Here is a 23,332-nt window from a genome sequence, read left to right as displayed (position 1 = left end):
TTTGTTTATAACTATAATTTGCAGTTGGAAAGGATGGTAGATTTATCAACTGGTGCCTCTGATTTCTAGAGCTTGCACTAGACTTGAGACCGTACTATTTATGACTCTTCTGCAAGAAATCTGAAGCCAGACATCTTAAGTTAAATTTTGGCGTTCTGTATTCTCAGCTTTCAGGCATCCGGCAAATGGTGAATTTATTGATAAAAACAACAGACCAGGCTTAAGGTACCCGGTGCAAAAAATTAAAGTTTGTGATTCTAGCTCACAGTTTACGGTACTAATGTTTGAAGAAGTAAAAAAGGAAACAAAATCAAAGTGAAAGATATCAAGTAACAAATATATTGCAGGCTCAATAGCAGGCAAGAATTCTTGAGGGTACTAATGTCAATGCAATTTTTTCTTTCTTTTTTTCTTTTACCTATGTAAAGTGATCAGTTTACCAAATACACTATTAAAAATATTACTCAGAGGATCAAAAAATAAATGTAAATTTGTGATAAACAAATGAAATCGACTTAAAACCTGGAGCTTGTGCGTGAAATCGAAAGTTTATTGTAAAACGTTGCAAGAATAAACGTAGAAAATTTTCAAATAACAAGTATTCTAATTCCAAGCTGAAAAATATCACACCAATTGAGCGTTGATCCTTAAGAAATCGTACAGCCACCCTTGTTTTGACTGCCACCTTCCGACTTGTCCATTTCCATCACGATTCGGTTGAATACATCATTCACATTCTGAAATACAAGAAAAAGGGAAATCAGAATTAATACAAGTTTCTAGCCATTTTAGGCTTTACACACCTTGAATACCACATGCTACACACCTTAAATTAATGGCAGTATCAACTCGAATATAGTAACCAAATGTACTTTTAATCTGACAGCAAAATTATCTCAGTCTTTCAGAAGCCAAGTCCATTTAACCATGAATAGGGAAATTTTAATATTTTTTTTTTCTTCAGTTCAATGACTTTTAATTTCAAAAACAAAGGAATAAAAATAAACTTAACAAAATTCCTTGTGCGGTGATGCACCTTTGTGTCCTTTTGATGCACGTTTCAATGTTAATGTAATAATTTTCTGGTGTAAAACGTAAGGTTTTTCTAGGTCATGTGTTCGAGAATTGATAGTGGGGCTAGGGATATTTTGAAATGGGCTTCTAAAAGTTGAATGGCTTCTTAAGTTATTTATGACTCGATAGTCGAAAATATCGGTTTCCATGCTTTTGTATTAATTCTCAATTTTAGGGAGGGGTCTTATATACAACTTAGTGAACCAATAAATAATTTGGATGTTGAAATTGCGAAAACAACAAAAAACAAGAGTTGAGTGATCTTATACTTCCCTATTTTACATTCTGGATACAAAGCAATTATTGTAACCTTTCTATTAGTGCTAGTTTCAGAATACTAGAGTCTGAATTCTTCTCTGAGTATCAAACAGATGCTCAATATGCATTATGCACACACGCAAAAAAAAAAAAAAAAAAAAAAAATCGAGTAAAATCTTGAGTGGCTAATAATAAAAAATGAAAAAAATTTATCGAAGTACAGGTGATATAGCAATTAAACTTAGTCAGTGTTTTAGCCCATAGGAGTTAGCAGAAGCAACTAGAAGTTAATAAAAGATTGTATGCATATCAACTACTATTAAATGAATAAAATATCATAGCTTAGTAAAATTTATTCTAAATTTTTGAGTGGAAAGAGTATACCAAAGATCAACATTAAAACAGCACAAATTCTCAGGAGTTGTATATCCTTATAAAGGGTGAACTAAGAGTGTTAGAAGAAGAAAAAAATATTTTTCGGTACTGCCCCACAAGCAAACTGATAATGAATCAAACGACCCTAAATAGCAAAACTTTTTGTCCCCTGTTGCCTAGAAAAATAGAAATATATTAAGACTAATATGAAAGCGTGGGGTAGTCAAGCCATAGAAACTCGCCCTTAAATAGTTGCAAAATATGTCGTGACAACATGCTTCCATTTTACTTCTTATTGCATTTGGGAGACAAGGTTTTTAACAAGGTTTATTTTTTAATTTTTTTCTGGATAAATATTAAATTACTAGCAGTTTGGTAACGCTTTATTCATGATTCCATAGAATAAACGTTGTGCAAAGTTGTCAAATGGAATTTTTCGAACGTTCCAGTTGTGATTTTTAAGATTATAAAAATTGAAACATAAGACGCAAATAGGATGTAGGTTCTTCTTGCGTATGATTAAAAAAGGCACTAAAAATTTTAATTTCCGCTTGAATGAGCCCTCTCACGACATTCTAGGACCACTAGGTCGATACGATCACGCCTGGGGAAAAGAAACAAACAAACAAATAAACACGCATCCGTGATCTTTCTTCAGGCAAAAAAATACCAAATTCCGCATTTTTGCAGATAGGAGCTTGAAACCTTTACAGTTAAGATTCTATGACTTTTAGGGGCTTTATCCCCCTTTTTTTGAAAATCAGGCAAATTTTCTCAGGCTCGTAACTTTTGATGGGTAACATTAAACTTGATGAAACTTATATATTTAAAATCAACTTAAGAATCCAATTCTTTTGATGTATCTATTGGTATCAAAATTCCATTTTTTTAAAGTTTCAGTTGCTATTGAGACGAGTCGCTCTTACTTTTCGTTACCACGAATTGTTTGAAAATCAAGATATACAAAGAATTCTTTTAGGATACTAACTTCTCTAGACCTTGCGGATGTTTCAAAGAATGCTGCATGCATGTAGTCAGCCAACTGTTTTCCTTCCTCGATACTAACTGCTCTGTCTCTTAAAAGGTCACATTTATTCCCCACAAGGATAGCAGGCACCCTGCAAAAGAAAATAGTATTTAAAAAGTTCCTGGTGGAACTTATAGAAGGTAATTAGAGAGGATTAGACCAGATTGGAAGAGTGTTAGCCTGGGTACATTCTCATAGTTCATAGTCTTTATTTTGATCTAAAAAGTTTTACGTTAGCTTACTGAGAAAACTAATTCATGATAACCAAGATTTTAGCCCAAGACCAGCAAAAACTAACAGATATTCTTAAAACATAAACTTAAAAACAGCAGATATTCAGCGCCCAAATCTTGTAAATATTACAGAGTAGCACTTGAAGACATATCTCCCAGGTAAAAACTCGTATGTTCCGCTTCACGTATATCGTGGGCCATGAATTAGCCACTTCTAGAAATTGTTATTCCCATAAAACAATAATAAAACGAATACTTTTTTTTACGGATCTTAGTATCTTAGCAAAGTTTCTGTCTCAATTACCTACGCCAGAGCCCTGACCGTTTTCTTTTAGCTATGGATCGTCAGTGGAACAGTTAATTTATAAATCTGAAGCAGACAGGCTGATTTTGTCTTTTTTTTAATCTCATTTTTTTTTAAATAAATCCCTGGGTCTTGACATGCCTCAAGCTAAAGTTCTGCCCGGCTCCCCAGTTCTATAAAAAAAAGTCTTAGCTTTTGGATTGTTCGTGTTTTATCTACAATTACTTTCATAACTGGGTTTTTAAGAAAAAGATACAAAATTTCCGGATGTGCTTCTTTGATTTTCAAGTTTCCAGTACTTTTCAAAGTTACACTTCCATGTAACGACAGTTAGGTTTTAGAATTTTATTTTATTTTTCATTGCAAGTCATATCATTTAATTAAATAATTCTCTCTATTCAAAATAAGAAAACAACATCACTTACTGTTGTTTCCCGGACATATCAAGGAGTTTTTCATATAGGGTTCGAACTATCTCAAAACTGCTTCTGGATGTGATTGCATAAACAAAAATGTAACCATGAATATCCATAGTGTAATGGCTTGGGAAAAGAGAAAACTCATCTTGACCTGCAGTATCTACAATTCTGAGTTCGTAATCTTGGCCCTTTAATTTGAAAACTTTGACAAAAGCTGAAAAACAAATAACGAAGAAAATGATAAGTTTTAGACTGAACTTTTTTTTAACGTTTTTTTTTTAACAGGAAACTGGAATTTGGATTAGGGTTTTAGGCGGCCGAGATTGAGCTTTGGAGAGCCGAAGAAAGAGCTGGAACTGAAGTTTCAGTTTTTTTTTTTAACATGAAAAAAATTAAACGTTGCAGAAACCTACAGACAAAACTGGCGCGTAAACATAAACTACCAGATGAATTTCGGATTCGCAGGGGAAGGAAGTAGAAAAAAAATAAGCTATTATTTTCTGTCTGTCCATAAGAGATACTTTGCCACAACCTTAAAGGGGTTCCCCTTAGAGTAGTAAAGAAGCCGATAAATTAAATAGTGGAAGCTCAAGTTCAAAAGCTATTTTTTTACTTAAAACTAACGCTTTGTTTTTTCAACATCTCATCAGATTTAGCATACATACAAGAAAATGCTGTTCCACCATAATGATTATATTCGAGTATCTCTCGCAAAGATTAGCTTGATGTGACCCGTCCCTAAGAATTCCGAAGTTGGCAAAGTTTTCTCACGTTTTAGCCGAATCAGCAGAGATGTTTACTGGAGCAATAAAATCAAGTAGTGTACCAAAAGTATTCTTGAAGAAGGAAGTAGGTTCTTAAATGAAAAGAAAACTTTTTTCAACTGAAAGTCAGGAGCAACATTAAAATCTAAAACAAACAGAAATTATTCCCGATATGAGTTGGATTGTCCCCTCATCAGTCCCTCGACGTTACGCTCAAGTTTTTCAGTGCTTTAAAAAAAATCTTCTTATTCCAATTAAATGACCCCTGTGTTTCAGCAGTCTTTCTTAAAGAATTGGGATAAAAAGTCAAACTTTCGCGCAAAAAGCAAGGTGCCGAGAAGGGGTAACCCCCTATACACGCGGTAATTTATGTTCGTTTATAGTTTTAATGTTGCTCCTTACTTTCAGTAAAAAAAAACTTGTTTTCTTATTTCATTTCTGATAGTTTCTCAAATCATGGCAGAAAATTTCCCTCTCCCTCCAGGGTAAAATTCCCCTTAGAAAATGTAACGTAACACGGAAATGTCCTTCCGTGTATTTCCCAGTAACAAAATTATTTGTAAACAACGGGCAAATTGCACAACTTACAGCCCTTTCCCCAGGGGCTCTGAGGGATCCTGTCATCTCCAGAGGCATTATTACAGGACCTATCAACAATAAAGAACCAAATGGCTATCTCAAAATTGGATCGGATGTCTTTGGGGGGGAAAGGACCGTGGGAGGGGGAGTAGTTGCCATCCGGTCTATTTTATCACTAAAAAGGACACTATAACTTTCAATTTCCGATCAAATGAGCCCTCTCCCGAACTTCTAGAGCCATTGGTTCGATACGATCACCCCTGGGGGAAAATTATAAAAAATAACACGTATCTGTGATCTTTCTTCTGGCAGAAATACAAAATTCAATATCTTTGCAGTTAGGAGATTGAAACCTCTAAATTAGGGTTCTCAGATATTCAAAATCTGATGGTGTGATTTTTATTACGATCGATTGACTTTTGGGGCTTCTCACTTTTTCAAAAATCAGGCAAATTTTCTCAGGCTCGTAGCTTTTGACACAACAGGAAAACTGACCCAAAAGAAAAAAATAGCTAAGTGTAACAGCTAAACAAAATTATCGATCAAAGTTTTTAGTATAGATGAATAACCTATGGTTCGGGTAAAATCTGACGAAAACAGTGCGGTTTTAGGAAGGGTAGATGGTGTTCCGGCCGGATTTTCCCCCTTAGGTTAATAATTGAGTGTCTGAGTCATCAAAGACATTTCAATCCTCCGTTTTATAGATTATTGGCAAGTGTTCGATTCAGCTGATAGAAAAGCTTTGGCGAAGGTCTTATCCTTGTATGGTATACCAGACAAATACATTAAACTTGAAGTGCTATGTAAGAGAACAACACTGCTGTGGTTATGATAGGAAATGGGGTTAGTAGCCGGTTTCGTATTAAATCAGGATTTAAGCAGGGTCGTGTTCTATCCCCATTTAAATGGATCATTTTGATGGACTTTGTCTTAAGAAGTACAGTAAAGGCAATGGGAGAACAGGGAATCAAATGGGGAAGAAAAAATTTCCTGGGCCTCAGATTATGCTGATGATTTAAGCATCCTAGATGAAAGTTTGAGCAAAATGAATGCACTTTTAGAAGTTTTGCAAGTTCAGGATGCTAGATTAGGTTTGAAGAAGACTAAGTCGCTAAGGCAAGGAATAAGTGAAGAAGAAAAACCGACGTTGGGTAACGAAAAGATTGATCAGGTGGACAGCTTCACTTACCTTGGTAGTATTATTAGTAAAGACGGTGGGTGCCGTCAAGATGTTAAAAGTAGAATAACCAAGGCTCAGTGTTTTTTTGTTTTTTTTTACAGTTGAAAAGAGTTTGGAAGAAAAGGAAGCTAACTGCAAAACAAGATTAGATTATTAGAAGCTACAGTGACGACAGTGGTCAAATATGGTTCTGAAGCATTAGCGCTCCGACAAACGGAGGAAGATTTTCTAGATGTTTTCCAGATAAATTGTCTACGGATTGTTTTGGGGACTCGACTGACTGACCGTATTCCAAACAGTAGCTGTGCGAAAAGTGTGGTTCAATCCCACTTTCTAGGGCTATAATGAGAGAAAAGTTGAGATGGCTACGGCACATTCTGCGGATGAAGCATGACAGATTGCCAAAGATTGCCCTTTTAGGCCAACCGTCAAGGGCTAAACGGAAAGCAGGTCGTCGGCGGCTGGGTTGAAAGGATGTCGCAGAGAAAAAGATTTAAGGGAAATGGAAATTTCCTGGGAGGGTGAAAGAGGGAGGCTGTGAATAGATTGGGATAGAGGAGGAGCGTGAGCAGCTGTGTTAGTCTCAGGCGGCTTGGTGCTGCGGTGAGTTGTTAGTAGTAGTGGCATTATTAATGAAAGGGAAAGCGCCATATTCCTTTGAGATTCTCAAGCCTTAACAACTGAATTCGATTTACGAGATGAACTAATATTCTTTTATTCATAGTGAATGAGGAACAATATACACAGGGAGAATTTAGTCAATTTTAGCTTAAAACCTAAAAGCAAACGATTTTTTTTATAAACTGTTTATTCGCAGGTACTGCAATATATTTAGACATTTTGTTTCTACAGAGTTGCACAAATTGTCTAACCCTTTCGTTACAGCATGAAATTTTTTTCTAATAAAATGGGGGGGGGATTAAGATAAATCTACATTCAATGAAGTCTAAAAGGGTGAACTGTCTAAAAGATGGGTGGTCAAAATAGCTTCAGCCAAATACAAGACTAATAATTATGAACATTTTCCTTCTACATCCAAACTAAAATTTTGAAGCAAAAATATCACCATTGCACAAAAATTAAGCTGTTTGACCAATTTGATCAATTATTCACATCTGAAGATGTGAATTGCAATCCAAAATTTTAGTTCTTAAGCGAAAAAGTTGAAAACTTGTTACAAATATCCTAAAGTTAACTTACAATAAAACCATGACAGAAAAATGAACATATATTGATTTAAAAGTCTCAACCAAAACAGCTTACAAAGGAAATTAAGGAGCATGCACCTTAAAAATAAAACATATTACAGTAAAATATACAGTAAAAATTTTCAGAACTTTTCTTTTCTATTTAATTACATTCCTTCCGAATTTATAGAAAATCAATTGGTGAATCATTTATTGATAGGCAAATTCAAGATATTGCTTCAACAAACTAAACAGATTCCTTGAAAAATTACCAGTGTTCTCATTAAGAAGTTTTATTTAGGCACCAATTTTTCTTTATACTTCTGAGCATAATAGAATTAAAAAGAAAAACTTTAACAAGAAGTATCCTTTTAGAATAGAAAAATTAAATGGATAGATTGAAATGTTATAATCCTAAAAATATTTTTTTTTCTTTCCTATAGCCTTGATTTGTATTATTATTTTCTTCTGCTTTTTGTTGATATTTTAACCAATTAAAACACACTATTCAAAATACATATTTTTTTGAGTAAAGCAAAATTGGCATTACTCTTTTATAGCCTTTGAGGAAGCAGTAGCCCAGCTACCGCTTTGCACAGAGTGCATAACTCCGTTCAAACAGGCCAGCAAGCAGGCAGCAGTTTCAAATTGGTTAAATTAAATCTAGAAAATGCTGAAGATCTGGGACAATTCCTAACCCCTTTGAATTTTTTTTTTCTTTCTTTAGAATGATAAATAAAAAAATTACAGACCTGAAACTAGGCCATTTTCCACTGGCCTAATAGTGCTGTCATCTACTTTTACAAGCCATTTTTTGTCAGTTTGATAAAATTTGCTATTCTATTTTATGTGCTCAGGAATGGTACAGTATGTGTCTCTTAAACTCTAATAGTACTCTCATTACTGAAGAAAGTGGGCTAACCCTCTGGCTCTTTTCTTAGAAGTGGTATTAGAAAACTGAACCACGGCTGTTCCCAGCAAGAAAATCAAATCTAAAATAATTCGACACTATTTTGAAGTTTCCAGGGATTATCGACTGAATTATTGTAGTGGACACTGGGAGGAGGAACATAAGATAATTACTCTCCGGAAAACAAAGTAAGTGCTTATTTGGTGCAAGAACAAGAAGAGTTGTGATTCAGGGCAAAAACGATCTACAGGTCCAAAAAGAGCCCATACACCCCTCCCCCCATCCCATCAACTTTTAAGCAGAAAAGTAGTGCTGAACTGGAATCATCAAAGGATTTTCTCTTTATGGCTAGAAAGCCAAACCCTCCCCGCCCCTCTTCCCCACCGCCAATTTTTTAATAGAGTTAGGCACATGGTACAGCCTTTGAACTGTAGATTTTGATAGTTTTTCAATCAGTAATACTAAAAGAACGAAGTGGGCCTGTGACTCTTCCAGATATTTACCCTGTCGTCTCCCCGTTTTTTTTTTTTTTTTTTTTTTTTTTTTCGCAGCAAAGCAGGCTTGTTGCATCTTACATGAAGCAGTATCATGCAAGCTTTTTAATCTGTACAATTGGGTGCAAACCGTAGTCCATGGCCCCTCAAGAATCTCCCTACCCCTCTCGTCACCAATATATCAATATATACCCCTCCCGTCACCAATATATGAATAATTTTTTATTGGTAGGATTGGAGAAATGAAGATCCAGATGTTCACCCGTTCCCTCGACCAAAACAGGCTCAAAAAACCTCCAAAACATCTCCTCCCAAATACAACTTTTTAACAGAAAGGTTTCAGCATCACGGAAATTTAATTGATTATTTAAATTAAGTCCCCACAGAAAACCCACTACCCATCTCCCCACCATATTTTTTAGCAGAAATAGTGTCATGGCGAATCTCGTTTTTCCTGGAATCACACAAGAATTTTCAATGTGTGTGTGATCGAAAGCACAGAGCGGGAAGCGGTCTGCTGCCCCTCATACACTCCCTTCCAATCACAAGCTTTTCAACAGAAAATAAGGTATGGTTTTTTTTCACTGATTGGCCTAAAATATGGGGCAAAGACCGTGAGTAAATGGGACATGAGAACAATGATTTTCAGAGGCCCATCCTAGTCCCCAACTTTTGCATGAAACTACTCATATTCACTTGAAACTTATTTGGATTAAGGAGGGAAAGGAGTGGATTTTAAACAAATGGATATGGAAACATAATGGATACGTGGCAACTACTTTCTGATAGAGAGAATCAAGCTGCACATATATCAGAAACAAATGGTTGGCATTATGTGTTGATGCAAAGCAACTTGCACATACTTTTTTTTTTGAAATAATAGCATTTATGTTAAATAATAGGTTTTATGTTGGGGCATAGTAACAGAACATTATCTTATACAAATGGTGGATTTTAAAAGTGACAACATTGATTTGACATTTGGCAATGGAGAATGAAAATAGTTTATAGCATAAACAGCCTATTCAGATCCCATCTGTAAGGCAGGGGCGTGATTTGCTATGAGGCAGGGGGGGGGGAAACTGCCCCTCCCAGACCGCAGTTTGCCCCCCCCAAACCTGAGATTATCCCCCAACTGAAATTAGGTTTCTTCAAAAATCTTGTCAAAACTAACATAAGCCGGCATAATTCAAGCATCAACAGAAACAGATCATTTTTCTTTAGTAAATATTTATTTTTATAGTACTATAAAGTATCTTTATAGTACTTTTAGTGCTATATAGTGCTTTCATAGTAGGCTACCAAATGGTTAATTTTTCAGTTTTTACTGTCATCTTCTTTTGATTTGAAAAAATTGGCTGCAACTCTGCCCCCCTCCTCAGGATTTTGACAAAATTACACCACTGCTCTAAGGGATTTTTCATTATCTTTTTTTTAAGACAGATTCTTCTTGAAACACACCACTTTAAACGTGCAGAGTGGTCAACAACTAGTGTTTAATCAATGGCAAAGAAAAAAACCCACAACTTTAGTTGATGAATCCAACCAAAAATCACTGCAAAACTTCACATTACTCAAGTAACATGAACAGAATTCATTTTAACTTATGGTATCTTTAAGTTTCATTTATACATTCATAGAAATTTCAGTTCGTTTTAAGTTTGACTGATTATATGACTTATTTTTCTGCTCGTTTTAGGTTTCAACATTGCTCTTTACTTTTCCTTGAGAAAATGGTTTAAGGAGAGTTTTTGAATTAATGTTTACAAAAGAATAGGGTCATCCAGTTTAAACTTACCATTAAAATTCTGAATAGCCTACACTCGAAAGAAAAAGAAAAGATTTCAGTTTTGACTTACTGTTCTCAATTGTAGGGTCATAATTGTCAACAAAATGTCCTTCAACAAATTGGATGGCAAGAGATGACTTCCCTAAAACAAAATATCAAATTCACCACAAAGAAACTTGAAAAGAGCAGCTCTCAATATAGAAAAAAAAAGGTTTCTGGAAATTTTTAACATACAAACCACAATTCAGAACCACTTCAATGGCAGAATCACTTGTGTGCTTTGCAATCAGTGCTCAAGGGAAGTTAAACGTTCAATTGCATGGGAAGAGTCAGTTGTGAAACCCCTTAATAAAAAGGTACAGGGTCACCACTTTCTAATACTTTAATCTTTTGCTGAGTTTTTGAAAAGGTATTAGTCTCTTTTACACAGCATTGCTTTGAATCTAATCGCTTTTGGCACCTTGCCCAACATGGTTTCAACAAAAGAAGAGCTTTCTATAGGCAGATTATTGAAGTGATAGTTGACTTCTGAAAACTGGCAGACACTGTTGTGTTATTTGACTGTATTTATTTGATATTTCCAAGGCCTTTGATAAAAATAACTATTGAATTGCTGATTGCTAAGTGTAAAGCTTATGCTCTCAGACCATGTATTGTGTCTTGGATAAAAAGTTTGACAAATAGATTGCTCTTAGTCTCTGTTGGTTTGGTTACCTTCTTGAGGATCAAAGTTGTCAGTGATGTCCCACAGGGTAGATGCCTAGATCCTATTTTGTTTTGTTTGTTTGCCAATAATGCCCACTCAAATTTAAAACTCGAATAATATGCTTTCTGCAGAAAATATTAGATTTTAAGAAGAAGCTGCAAATGATTTGGACTATTTGCTTCTACAAAATGTTTGATGCACTTTTTAAGTAGTAACATGAGAACTCTATGTATCTGAATAGTGATAAAGCAGACGTTATGTACTTCCTACATCAAGGTCACTCTGGGTAGAATAAATAGAAAGAAAGACCACACTGCCTTTCTATCATAAACATCAACAACAAGAAGAACAATAGGGAATTCTGTTTGCAAGATAGTGGAATTCTATATTTGAATGAATATTTCGACCCTATTTTCAAGGGCTGTTCTCAGCAAAACATAAATATATAAAAGAAATGAGACTTACAATAAAATACGACCATTAAAACTGAAATAATTTTTAAAATAGTCCCAGCATCCTTACTTCAACAAAGTTCAACCAGGACTGATAAATAAAGTGAGGTGAAACAAGGCAATTCATTGAAGTGAAAGAAAATAATTAAAAATATGCTTTCACTGCTAATCTTGCCTTTTTGGCAGCTAGCCTTGAAGGTCTTTTTGTAACTGGTTCTGTGTTAGTGTCTACTGGTTTTTTAATATATCTTGTAAAATCGTTTTTAATTAAATTTGTGTATAAAGAATTTATCAAGTATTCCCCCAAATCTCTATTTAAGGAAATATTATTATTAATCTTAAGTCTGATTGCAATTACTTCTCAAACAGCCTGTCTTATGCCTAGGGCATTGCTAATAAGGCCAGATTCTTCAAAAAGCATTTTGTGGTTGGGGTTATCAAAAACATGGCTGGTTAAAGCAGAATCAAAAGAAGCATTAGCACTATTAGTATTTAAAGCTTTGGTGACATCATCTTTATGCTGTTGTACGCGTTTCTCTAAATTCTGGTGGGTTCTACCTGCATAGTATTTGCCACAGTCCCATGGTATTTGATAGATCCCTCTTTGGTGAATAAGTGGGGCTTATCTTTACCAGAGTTTAGAAAATTCATAATTTTGAAATTATTAGTAAATGATAAATACAGATTATTCTTGTGCAAACTTTTTAAAATTCGTAGTGATTTTTAGGATGTACTGTATACAGAATCTTTTGATTCTGCTTTAAGCAGCCATATTTTTGATAACCCCAGCTACAAAATACTTTTGAAGAATCTGCCCTTATTAGCAATGACCTAAGCATAAAACAGGTTGTTTGAGAAGCAATTGAAATCAAAGTTAAGGTAAATAATAATATTTCTTTAAATAGGAATTTGGGGGAATACTCACTAAACACTCTATACACAAATTATATTAAAAGCGATTTTATCAAATATATTAAAAACCAGTAGACACTACCACAGAACCAGTTTCAAAAAGACTTTCTTGTTGTCATTGATGTTCACACTGGGTACAGCTGTGTCATCAAACATTCAGAAATTGTTTTAGAAGATATTGCTTGAAACTAGGAGTTCACTCTGATAGGTTTTTTAAATTTTATTAATATTCAGCAATTACATCTTGAAATGGCAATAATTGACTTCCAACAGTAAAAGATTTAGGTCCTCCTACACCTGGAGGCCTATAAGGGAACAACAGCAGATCACAAACTTGTCCCCTCCTGCACCTGCAGCCAAAGCTCTTCCAGCAAAGACCTTGGCAGCAATGACTTCTTTTCAAGGAATTAGCCCAGTGCCATTTTTCCTGACTTGCAGATACCAGGGGGTATCCATCCCACACATCATGAGGTAACCTATGCATCCCTAGTACATCCAGTAGTGTCTTCAAATTATTTCAAGGATGGGAGTATGGTTAGTAATGCAGTGAATTTCTTTATTTGCTACTACTTCTGTCCATGTGTGTATTCAATATTGACCTTAGATAATTACAGTTAAAGCTTTGAAGATTCTTTTCCTTCTGTTCACTGATACCTCAGATTTCACAACCATAGGTAAGAACAGAAAAAACATTACTGCCATAACACCTAATCTTCAGCTTCTAGGAAAAGTTCTTACTCCTCCAGAGATTTCTGAGGTATCTAAAGTCAGAACCGGACAGGGCTATTCAACATAAAATTTCTCATTCACAATTCACATCCTACAAAAGAGTACCACCAACATATTTAAACTCTGTCACCACTTCAATTCCTTTGCCATTAACCAGAAGTCCTTTTCAAATATTGGGAATGACCATGTTTGACATAGATTTCATCTTGTTGGCATTGGTGTGAAGCACCACAGCATTGGCAGCATGCTCAATTTTGTTTATATTATGTTACATATCTTCTGAATAATAGAGGAAAAGAGCAATATCATCAGCAAAGTCACCATCAGTTAGCTCTCTCATAAGGTTTAGCAAAACCCTGCTATTGAGTTTGCATCCATGGACAAAAAAGTCTATAACTATGGCAAACAGTAGCAGCAACAGAATGATACAGCAAACCACTCTGTTAAATTGTTCTCTCTCTGTTCAGCACATATAATATCCTGATATAAAGCTTTTGGTATAGTGACAGGTGGTCCCATGGTGAATAGAGTCAAAGGGCTTGAGGAAGTCAATAAACACCAGAAGTATCCAAATTTGCTACTCACTCAATTCGTTGAGCAAAATCCATAGGCTAAATATGAGGTTGTAGCTGGATCTATTTTATTGACACCCATATTGCTCATTTTCAAAATTTTCTCTACCTTGCTTCAAATCCAATTTAGAATTATCTGACATAAGACTTTAGTACCAGCAAATTCCAGAGCAATGCCTCTCCAGTTTAAAGCCTACTACCTCATTTGTGCTTTACTGAAAACAAATTGCATCACAAATATTTTTGTATACTAACAAAATTAAAGATAAAAATTACAATGAAATGAAATCTTCAATTGCTGAGCTTCCAGCAATTAATATCATTACATATCAAACATTCAGTTTCATTTTATTAGCTTTTTCAAAAGACTGTTCAAGACGCATATAGTTATCAAAAATATGCAAATAGACATGGTAGGCCTTAGACTTTTAGAATTAGGAGAGAGGGATGGGGACACTGCCAAACTCTTGTTTGTAGTGATTTTGTTTTGTTTAGAGTTTGACTTGAATATTCATTTTAAGTTTTACTTGTTTTAACATTTTTTTATTCTTGCATGTTATTACCTGTTGTATATTTGTTTAGTATGATTGTTTATTAAATTTCTGTTCATTTTTGGATTCCATTTGGGTTTCTTTAATGGTAATTTCTGGTCATTTTGAGTTAAATCATGATAGCAATTTATTTCTGCTTGTCTTAAGTTTAATATGGCAAACATCTTTTTGGAAGTTTTTTTTTAATGATTTATTTTGTTATTAGGAAAAGGAGGAACCCTCAGCTCCCAGGGCAAGGATTGTAGATTATGCAACTTGCCCAGTATTCACATGAATGATTTGTAATATGGAAAGTTTGAAATTTTTGATCCTGGGTATGTAAAGGCTAAGACTATACAAGTGAAATTTCAGGGTATGTTGAACTAAACAAAATACTCTATGGGCATCCAGGTTATCAAAAAGATGTATCTGCAATATCTTAGAAATGGCTAAGGGTATTTGACCCTTTCCAGCAGGATAGAAGCTCCTCTAACCCTTTCTCTGAGTTCCTTCATGATCTGATCCTAGCTCCAATAGTTGAAAAGCCAACCAGGCATTGACTTTCTCAGAGACCAACCCTCTTGGATTTGGTATTCCTAAAGAATAAAGAACAGCTACAAAGCAAAAGTTACCACCCCCCTTCAGGCAAAAGTGACCATCTTGTCATTGAAGTCAATTCAGCCTTTCACAAGATTACAAACGATTATATCAAGACTTAGAATTGAGCTATGCAGCAATCAAAGGAGAGTTGAGTGGCATGGACGTCTTTGCTTCAAGGGGAGGTAGATCAAATGTGGATCAGATTCCAAGAAGAGCTTACAATGCTCCAGAAAAAGCACACATCTACCAAACTCATACCAAAGCCTAAGACACTCCCACACATGGCCCCTCAGATACATAGAGAACAAAACCAAAAAAGCTGAAACTGGAACAAGTATGTTAAAATGGGGAAAGATTATCACAATGAAAGGTTTGCAAAGGCTAAAATAAACTACGAAATCTCACCAAAAAACTGTATTCAAACTTCGAGTAGAAGCTTGCAGATGATAGCAAGAGAAACCCCAAAAGGTTCTGGAACTACATATCCAGCAAAGATCATAGTAGATGTTCAATAAAGAAACTGAAGAAATCTGATGGCACAGAAATTATTGACCTATGAGAAAATGCTTAATTACTCAACAAGCAATTTGCATCAGTGTTTACTAATGAACCTGATGGTCCTCTCCCCAACAGTTAAGCATACAGTGTACCAAACCTTATGCCACCTATCATGATTACTCCAGGGTCTGTCATGAAGCAACTTGAAGTGCTAGATGTTAATAAGTCAGCAGGGCCAGATAAAATTCACTCAAGGCTCCTAAAAGAACTGGCTAATGAGATATCAACTCCATTATGTCAAATATTTCAGAAGTCCCTCAACTCAAAGACTGTGCCTTTGGGTTGAAAGAGCTCTTACATTAAACAAATATTCAAGAAAGGTGACAAGACAAATGCAGAGAATTATTAGCCAATCAGCTTAACCTCAGCCGTAGCAAAAACCCTGGAATGCATTGTGAATGCCAAAATTCCAATTCATCTTCTGTCCAACAGTATACTGTCACCAGACCAGCATGGCTTCCTTCCCAGAAAGTCAGTTGAGACCAACTAACTTGAAACCTACAATATCATCACTGACCTTCTGGAGAGGGGATTACCTGTTGACCTTATTTTGCTTGACCTTGCCAAAGCATTTGACAAGGTTTCCCACAGATGCCTTAGGCCCAAATTATTGACAGTTGGCATCCACACTGATGTAGTAGAATGGGTAATGAATTTCCTGACAGACCAAGAGCAGCAGGTCTGACTTTTCACCAATAATGGCAATTAAGTATTCTCCAAACCATGTGGTGTTGTCAATGGAGGTCCTCAGGGTACCGTCTTAGGCTCCACCCTCTTCCTCTTTTACATAAATGATATGACAAAGGAAGCCATGAATAACATTGACCTTTATGCTGATGACTCCAAGCTTTTTGGACCCGCTGTTCAACAAAGCCTGCAATCAGACCTCCAGAGAATCCAGAAGTAGACCAGTGAATGGCTGCTTGAATTCCAGATTAATAAATGCAGTGTCCTCCATTTTGACAGTAACAATCCTCACCACCAGTATACAATTCATGACCAGATGTTACAGTCTGATATTCAGCTACAAACCAGTCATGAAGAACAAGAATTGGGAGTACTTGTTGATGAGCAATCAAAGTTCCATGGGCATTGGCAACAAGTTGTGTCAGAAGCTAGTCTGAGTCAAGGCCTGCTGAAATGGACTATCACCAGCCGCTCCTGTACTGTCTTCCTGAGACTTTACAAGGCTATTGTTAGGCCATTCTTGGACTTTGGAACATACCTGACTTCCCCCTCCTACAAGCATGACACCACAATAACTGAAGGAGTTCAAAGACATACCACAAAATGCATCATGAGTCTGCAAAATATGAAGTATGATAAGAGACTGAAGCACCTAAAACTACCAATGCTGGTCTTCAGATGTTGCAGATGTGATATGATGCTGACCTACAAATATAATAGCAAAACAACACCCTCCTGACAAAACATACAGGTCAACACAACACTAGATGACAATCACAGAAGCTAGCAAAGCAAAGAATGAAGGCCAGAATACAGCAAAACGTTTTTACCGAGCATATTTCCAACAACAGGAACAACCTCCAAGACAAAACTGTGACTGCACCCACTGGTGCCTCCTTCAAGTCAAGACTTGACAAAGAATGGAACAACAAGCCATGGAAATATAAATGGGAGAGTCCATCCCTCTCAGCTGCCAATTAATGCAACATCACTGGGCCCATTTCACAGTGACATTCCAAATTAACATCATTGACATGGGGCAGAACAGATCCAGCATGGACCTTACTTTGCTCCAAAAAGCAAATTAAGGTAAAGGGTATTAACTTGGAACTTTCAAGGTCACTGCAAATGCAACTGCTACTGTGACTGCAATTACTTGCAATTGAAACTAAGATTATTTCAAGCTGTGACTACTTGCAACTGCAATAACTTTTATTTCTCACTAATTTCAGGAAACATTGAAAATGATATTGAACAAAATCAAAACACACTAAGATGTCCATGCTGGTTGTCAAAAGGGCATACCAGAAGTATTTCTGGGATGGCCAAGGGTGTTAAGTTGAAATTTTCACGGCATGTTGAGAGTGATGTTGGAAAGTGATCAGTCCTCCTTGCCCTTTTTAGAGCCCCCTTCCCCAACACTGATTAAAATTCTGAAAAGAGAAATGTTGTCCAAAATAGTGAAAAGGTCTAGTAACTATGCCTCTGGGGATGCCCTGTCCTGTAATAAAGCTATCAAAAGGGACTACCAGCAATGTATTTGGAGCAGCTAAGAGCATTAACTTGAAAGTTTCAGGGCAATACTATTGCTACAGCTGTGGCTGCAACTGCAACTACAGCTACTTGTGACTGCAAATACTTGTAACTGCAACTTCTTTGAGGGAATGTTGAACAAGATCAAAGCACATTATACATAGGTAGATAATTTCATTGCCCATTCAAAGAACACTACAAGACTACAAATAGAGTAAATAACTAAACAGGGATGAACAAAACTTAGATACTATATAAAGATGAACAGATACTTGAGGATAAATCACAATGACATGACTATTGGACTCAGCCAACTTTAAGAATTCCATCATTCACTTATTGAGATCTGCAATGCCAAACTGACATGACACAACATATTCTTTGTTCATGGCTGTAAATTAAGCAGAAATTTTGCAGATTTATAATAATCTGAATGCAGCTGTCTTATCATTTTCAGAAAAAAATATTCCAAAATGGAGACATGGCTAAAAACTGGGGTATGACCAAAGCATTGTAAGCTGGGCTTGAATCTGCTGGTTATATTTTTTGTTGGTGAGATAATGCCATACACTTTTCTTGCCTTTTCTCCAAAATGATTTATCTGTAAGGCTTATGTAAAAACCATACTTGACCCAATAGGCATTCCTAAATAAACAGTAGAATTGGATAAAACAACATCATCATTGTCAAACTTGAAAACACAGTCCCTTGAATTTGTTCCTCTTCTGCAAAACACAACAACTTCACTTTTTGCAAGCATTAAATACAAGACCAATCTGTTTATATGCTGTGCTAAGGAGGTTTAAATCAAAATTTTCTTTCATTCTAGAAAGGCAACAGCTCCTGCTTAAAATAGCATCCACATTATTCAACAGTGAGAAATCTATTCCTCAGAATATAAAACTCATTTTTACCCAATTCTGGCTATCAAGGATGCTATTATTATGCATATATATATATATATATATATATATATATATATATATATATATATATATATATATATCACAAAAAGGTAAAATAACCAACTGGTCAATGCCATGTTTATGTGCTGCCAGTAATAGCTGAGCATGTATTCCAGAATCAAACACTCTATGGATATCATGACCTGCCAGGAAAATGCACTCATTTAACACATCAGCTTCTATAAGCATATTAGCTAAAATATAATGGACATGCTTGTAACCAATACCTTTTTAAAAACAGAATTGGTTATCAGGAGTATGACATTTACCTGAGATATCATCAACATTTACCTGAAATATCATCAATAAAAAGCATTTCTATGAGTTTACACAGAACAGGTGAAATAATTATAGGATAGACTGAAACCTCTCAAAAATCACATCCATTTTGCTGTGATGTCAATTTCAAAGAGTTTAAAGCTCTTTCTAAAATTAGTTTCTTAAAATTAGCTCTTTCTAAAAGTAGTTTTACTACTGAGACTAACACAAATAATAATTACAATTCTTAAATCAACTACAAATGCAAAAAAAAAAATTTCACTAGATTTTTTTTTAGAAATATGTTCTAAAACTTTTAGTACTATGAGCTGTTTTGAGCCCCTTTAAGAGCTCAAAATGGAATTTCCCCTAGTGCAATTATTGAATTTGGAAAGAGCATAATAAAAGGCATCAAATAGGCCTAATATATTCAATTTTTTCCAAACTAGATTATATGAACATGTATGAAATTAACACCTAAACTTGGCTACCTAGGCTACATATTCTCTATGTATCTGTCTGTTTCTTGATTTATTGATGTTCTCATTAAATCTATTTGAAGAAAAGCATGACATGTGGTAAATGCATGGATATATAAACTTTGGGCTATATATTTGCATATTAGTGGGAGGGAAATTTCTATGAGTTTACACAGAACAGGTGAAATAATTATAGGATGGACTGAAACCTCTCAAAAATCATATCCATTTTGCTGTGATGTCAATTTCAAAGAGTTTCAAGCTCTTTCTAAAATTCTTGCAACTTTTTTTTAATAGAGTTTTACTACTGAGACTAACACAAATAATAATTACAATTCTTAAATCAACTACAAATGCAAAAAAAAAAATTTCACTAGATTTTTTTTTTGAAATATGTTCTAAAACTTTTAGTACTATGAGCTGTTTTGAGCCCCTTTAAGAGCTCAAAATGGAATTTCCCCTAGTGCAATTATTGAATTTGGAAAGAGCATAATAAAAGGCATCAAATAGGCCTAATATATTCAATTTTTTCCAAACTAGATTATATGAACATGTATGAAATTAACACCTAAACTTGGCTACCTAGGCTACATATTCTCTATGTATCTGTCTGTTTCTTGATTTATTGATGTTCTCGTTAAATCTATTTGAAGAAAGGCATGACATGTGGTAAAATGCATGGATATATAAACTTTTGGCTATATATTTGCATATTAGTGGGAGGGAAAGTAAAGTGAAGTGCTTTTAGGAATGATGAGTAAATATTTTCAAAAATTTTAAATTTTATGTTTTTTTTCAAAATTTAGGGAATGTATTTGCATATCTTTAAAACCTTATAAATTGGGATTTAACAAAGTTGTGAAGCTGAAAACAGTACTTCATTTAAGCAGAAGATCTATAGGGGCATTTTTTCACTCATCAATGTGCTAAGATCTTACATCTTTTGTCAGAAAACACTTAAAAGTGAAATCTTTGAACAAAGATCTCACATCTTTGGTTGTTTTTGTGCAAATGTCTTTCATCATTCTGCACTGATCAGCAGTCTGAGAAGAATGATGAGTAGATCATCAAAGTTCTCTCATCATTTTTCTATATTGCAGAACACTAGTGGTCTTCACATTTTTTGCTAACATCAGTGAGCTGTAAGGTCTTAGAACAAAGATGAGTTAAAAAATTATAATCTTTGCAGAAAGATGTAAGATCTTAGTGCTAAAAAACAGGCCTTACTTTTCAAGGTTTCACTTTTATAACACACTGATTTTTAAAGGTCATCAAAGTTCAGGACCCTCTAGAGAGAGAAGGAGTGGATGTAGATACTTCAAAATACCTTCCTGGGACACACTTTAGCCTGTAGACTCATCCCTGTAAGTTTCATTTTCCTAACCTAACCCCTTTTCAAGATAGCCAAAAGCTAAAGTAGAATTTTACAGGTAACATTCTATTTTAGCTACTTTTGGCTATCTTGGAAAGGGGTTAGGTTAGGAAAATGAAACTTTCATGGATGGGTCTTCAGGCTAAAATATGTCCTGGGAAGGTATTTGAAGTGCCTATCTCCACTCTTTCTCTCTCTAGAGGGTCCTTAAATTTGCCTAGGCCTACATAACAGGTTTATACCTATTGAAATTTTGACAAAAAAACATTTTACCTAAATTTTCAGTTATTAGGCCTATTTTCTTTTTCTTTGGCTTTAGTTTTGAATGCATTTCCTGTTATTTGAGTAGAATTTTAAGCCATATCAATGTTTTTTTTCAAAATTTAAGAAACATATTTGCATATCTTTAAAACCTTATAAACTGGGATTGAGTGGTATGTTTACCTTAAAATTACCTTAAATCGCACTAGCCAGCGATAAGGACGAATCCTGTAGACGTCGGTCAATGATGATGGTGGCTCAGCTCATCGGGCACATCCCAAACTGTGCGCCATGTAAGTCAATAATATGAACTGCCAACAATTTACCTATACTTTAGCCTGTAGACCCATCCCTGAAAGTTTCATTTTCCTAGCCAAACCCCTTTCCAAGAGAATCAAAAGTAGATAAAGTAGAATTTTACCAAATGTTTTACTAAGACTATATCAGTGAACATCACAAGGGAGGGGGCACTGTCAAAAAAGCAACCATGATAGTTGGAAAGTACTAGGCTAACCTCCTTTTATTTGTTTAATATGTTTGCTTTAGAGGTGTCAACCACTATATAGCTAGGCCTACCCTAAAAATTTACCAAGATAGAAGCTTGAAAACACTGTCTTGGAGAACTGGTTAATTTAACCTAGCCTAGGTTCTGAATTCATTATTGAAAGTTTCATTCTACTAGCTAGACTACATAGTTACCAATATAGCAGAACAAGTCCTCTATTCTAGAATTTACCCTATTTGTACATGTCTCCACCCCACACATCTTGACAGCCCTGCCAGCATTCCACAATCTGGGTCTAGAGCCTACCATACATACCTACAGATCGGAATCCAAGTAAGGCAACTTTCCTTTGCTTTGCAGGCATAACACAAAGAGAACAATTCTTAGCAGTATTGCTAGGGTTTTAATAGTTTTAGGCTATCAAAAGGTGCTTGCAGGGCTTTTATTTCTTCTGCTTCTTATAAATTTAAAAGTACGGATTAGACAATTAGGCCTAGTACAAATTCTGAGCAATGATGTCAAGAAGTTTCGCCAGAGCGGATAGGCAAAGAACTATAGTGATACATTAATTTGTGATAAATTAATTACTGTAGGTCTGCAATATTTAAATGTTCCTACATTGTTCAATAGCAATGGTTCTTTTGCTTCTGCTTCCTCTTAATATTGAAGCACAAGTTAGAGTAAAGTCCGTGCCATCATGCCATAAGGAATTCTTTGCGGTGGGGGGGGGGATGGGTAAAAACCAAAGGAATGGTAGAGAACGCATAGAACTATTGCTTTAATTCCAGAAATTCAGACATTTAGACTTTTTTTTGGCAAATAAAGATTATAAAATTGGCTGTAAAATCAAGAAACTAACTGGAAACGGCATAATGTTCTCTGTTGAAGCAGAGAATATCCAATTTGCTACTTCTATAGTAAGCTTTGAAAATTCAGCTTTTTTAATGGCATCATTTTTCTGCGTAATTCCTATTACGCACTTAGTGCGTGAATTATAACTAATAATAATGCTTTTCCGAAAAATTTCTGTGGAAAAAGCAAAAATTGAAACAAGGCTAATCAGATAGTATAAACAATTTTGTCTGAAAAGCACAGAGAACTGTCAAATTTATGAAGAAAATTTTCTACTTTTTATCCTGAATAAGTTCAATCCGACACTTAAATAGTTCATTGAGATTTTTTCATTTTGCTGTAACGTATGTGTTTTGGTGAAATAATTTTTGGTACTTTTCGTATATAATTTGTGATTATATTTATATTATTTATATTTTGCTGATTCAAAAGGAACAATAAAAAAAGGGAAACATAATACAGAATAAGACAGAAAAAGAGAGGGTAAAGAGAGAGAGAGAGAGTTTAGGAAAAGCTCGAGCAAAATAAGAATATGGACAACAGCCTCTAGTATAACTTGAAATCCTTTTTCCCCATTAAAATGGGTAGGTAAAAAAATACGAATATAGATATGATTCTGTTTCAGAGGATATTCCACTCAGTTTGGTGGGGGTGGAAGGCTTGGGCTTTTCTAATACATCCAACAACCCCAAAAAATTATACGGTATCATTAATGGACGCTAAAAAATAAAAAAATAAAAACAATTACCTTGTATGGTGCTTAAAGGT

The 23,332-nt window shown here is 35.0% G+C and overlaps 1 protein-coding gene across 1 annotated transcript; it reads right to left on the bottom strand.

Annotated features, from left to right (window-relative positions):
• Positions 1 to 534: 534 nt before the first annotated feature.
• Positions 535 to 22,183, bottom strand: Rheb (Ras homolog enriched in brain). The gene is made up of 5 exons (XM_089094069.1): positions 22,028 to 22,183; positions 10,664 to 10,735; positions 3,697 to 3,904; positions 2,696 to 2,825; positions 535 to 737 (listed from the first exon to the last, which is right to left on the bottom strand). Exons 1-5 carry the CDS (start codon positions 22,074 to 22,076, stop codon positions 648 to 650), a joined length of 549 nt encoding a protein of 182 aa, XP_088950195.1. The 5' UTR covers positions 22,077 to 22,183; the 3' UTR covers positions 535 to 647.
• Positions 22,184 to 23,332: the final 1,149 nt, after the last annotated feature.

Source organism: Artemia sp. Qi Xiang Cuo, chromosome 9 (assembly GCF_049724085.1).
Source record: "Artemia sp. Qi Xiang Cuo chromosome 9, ASM4972408v1, whole genome shotgun sequence".
NCBI classification, from domain to species: Eukaryota; Metazoa; Arthropoda; class Branchiopoda; order Anostraca; family Artemiidae; genus Artemia; species Artemia sp. Qi Xiang Cuo.
The sequence above is the reverse complement of the archived record's forward strand: the minus strand, read 5'-3'. Positions and strand labels throughout refer to the sequence as shown.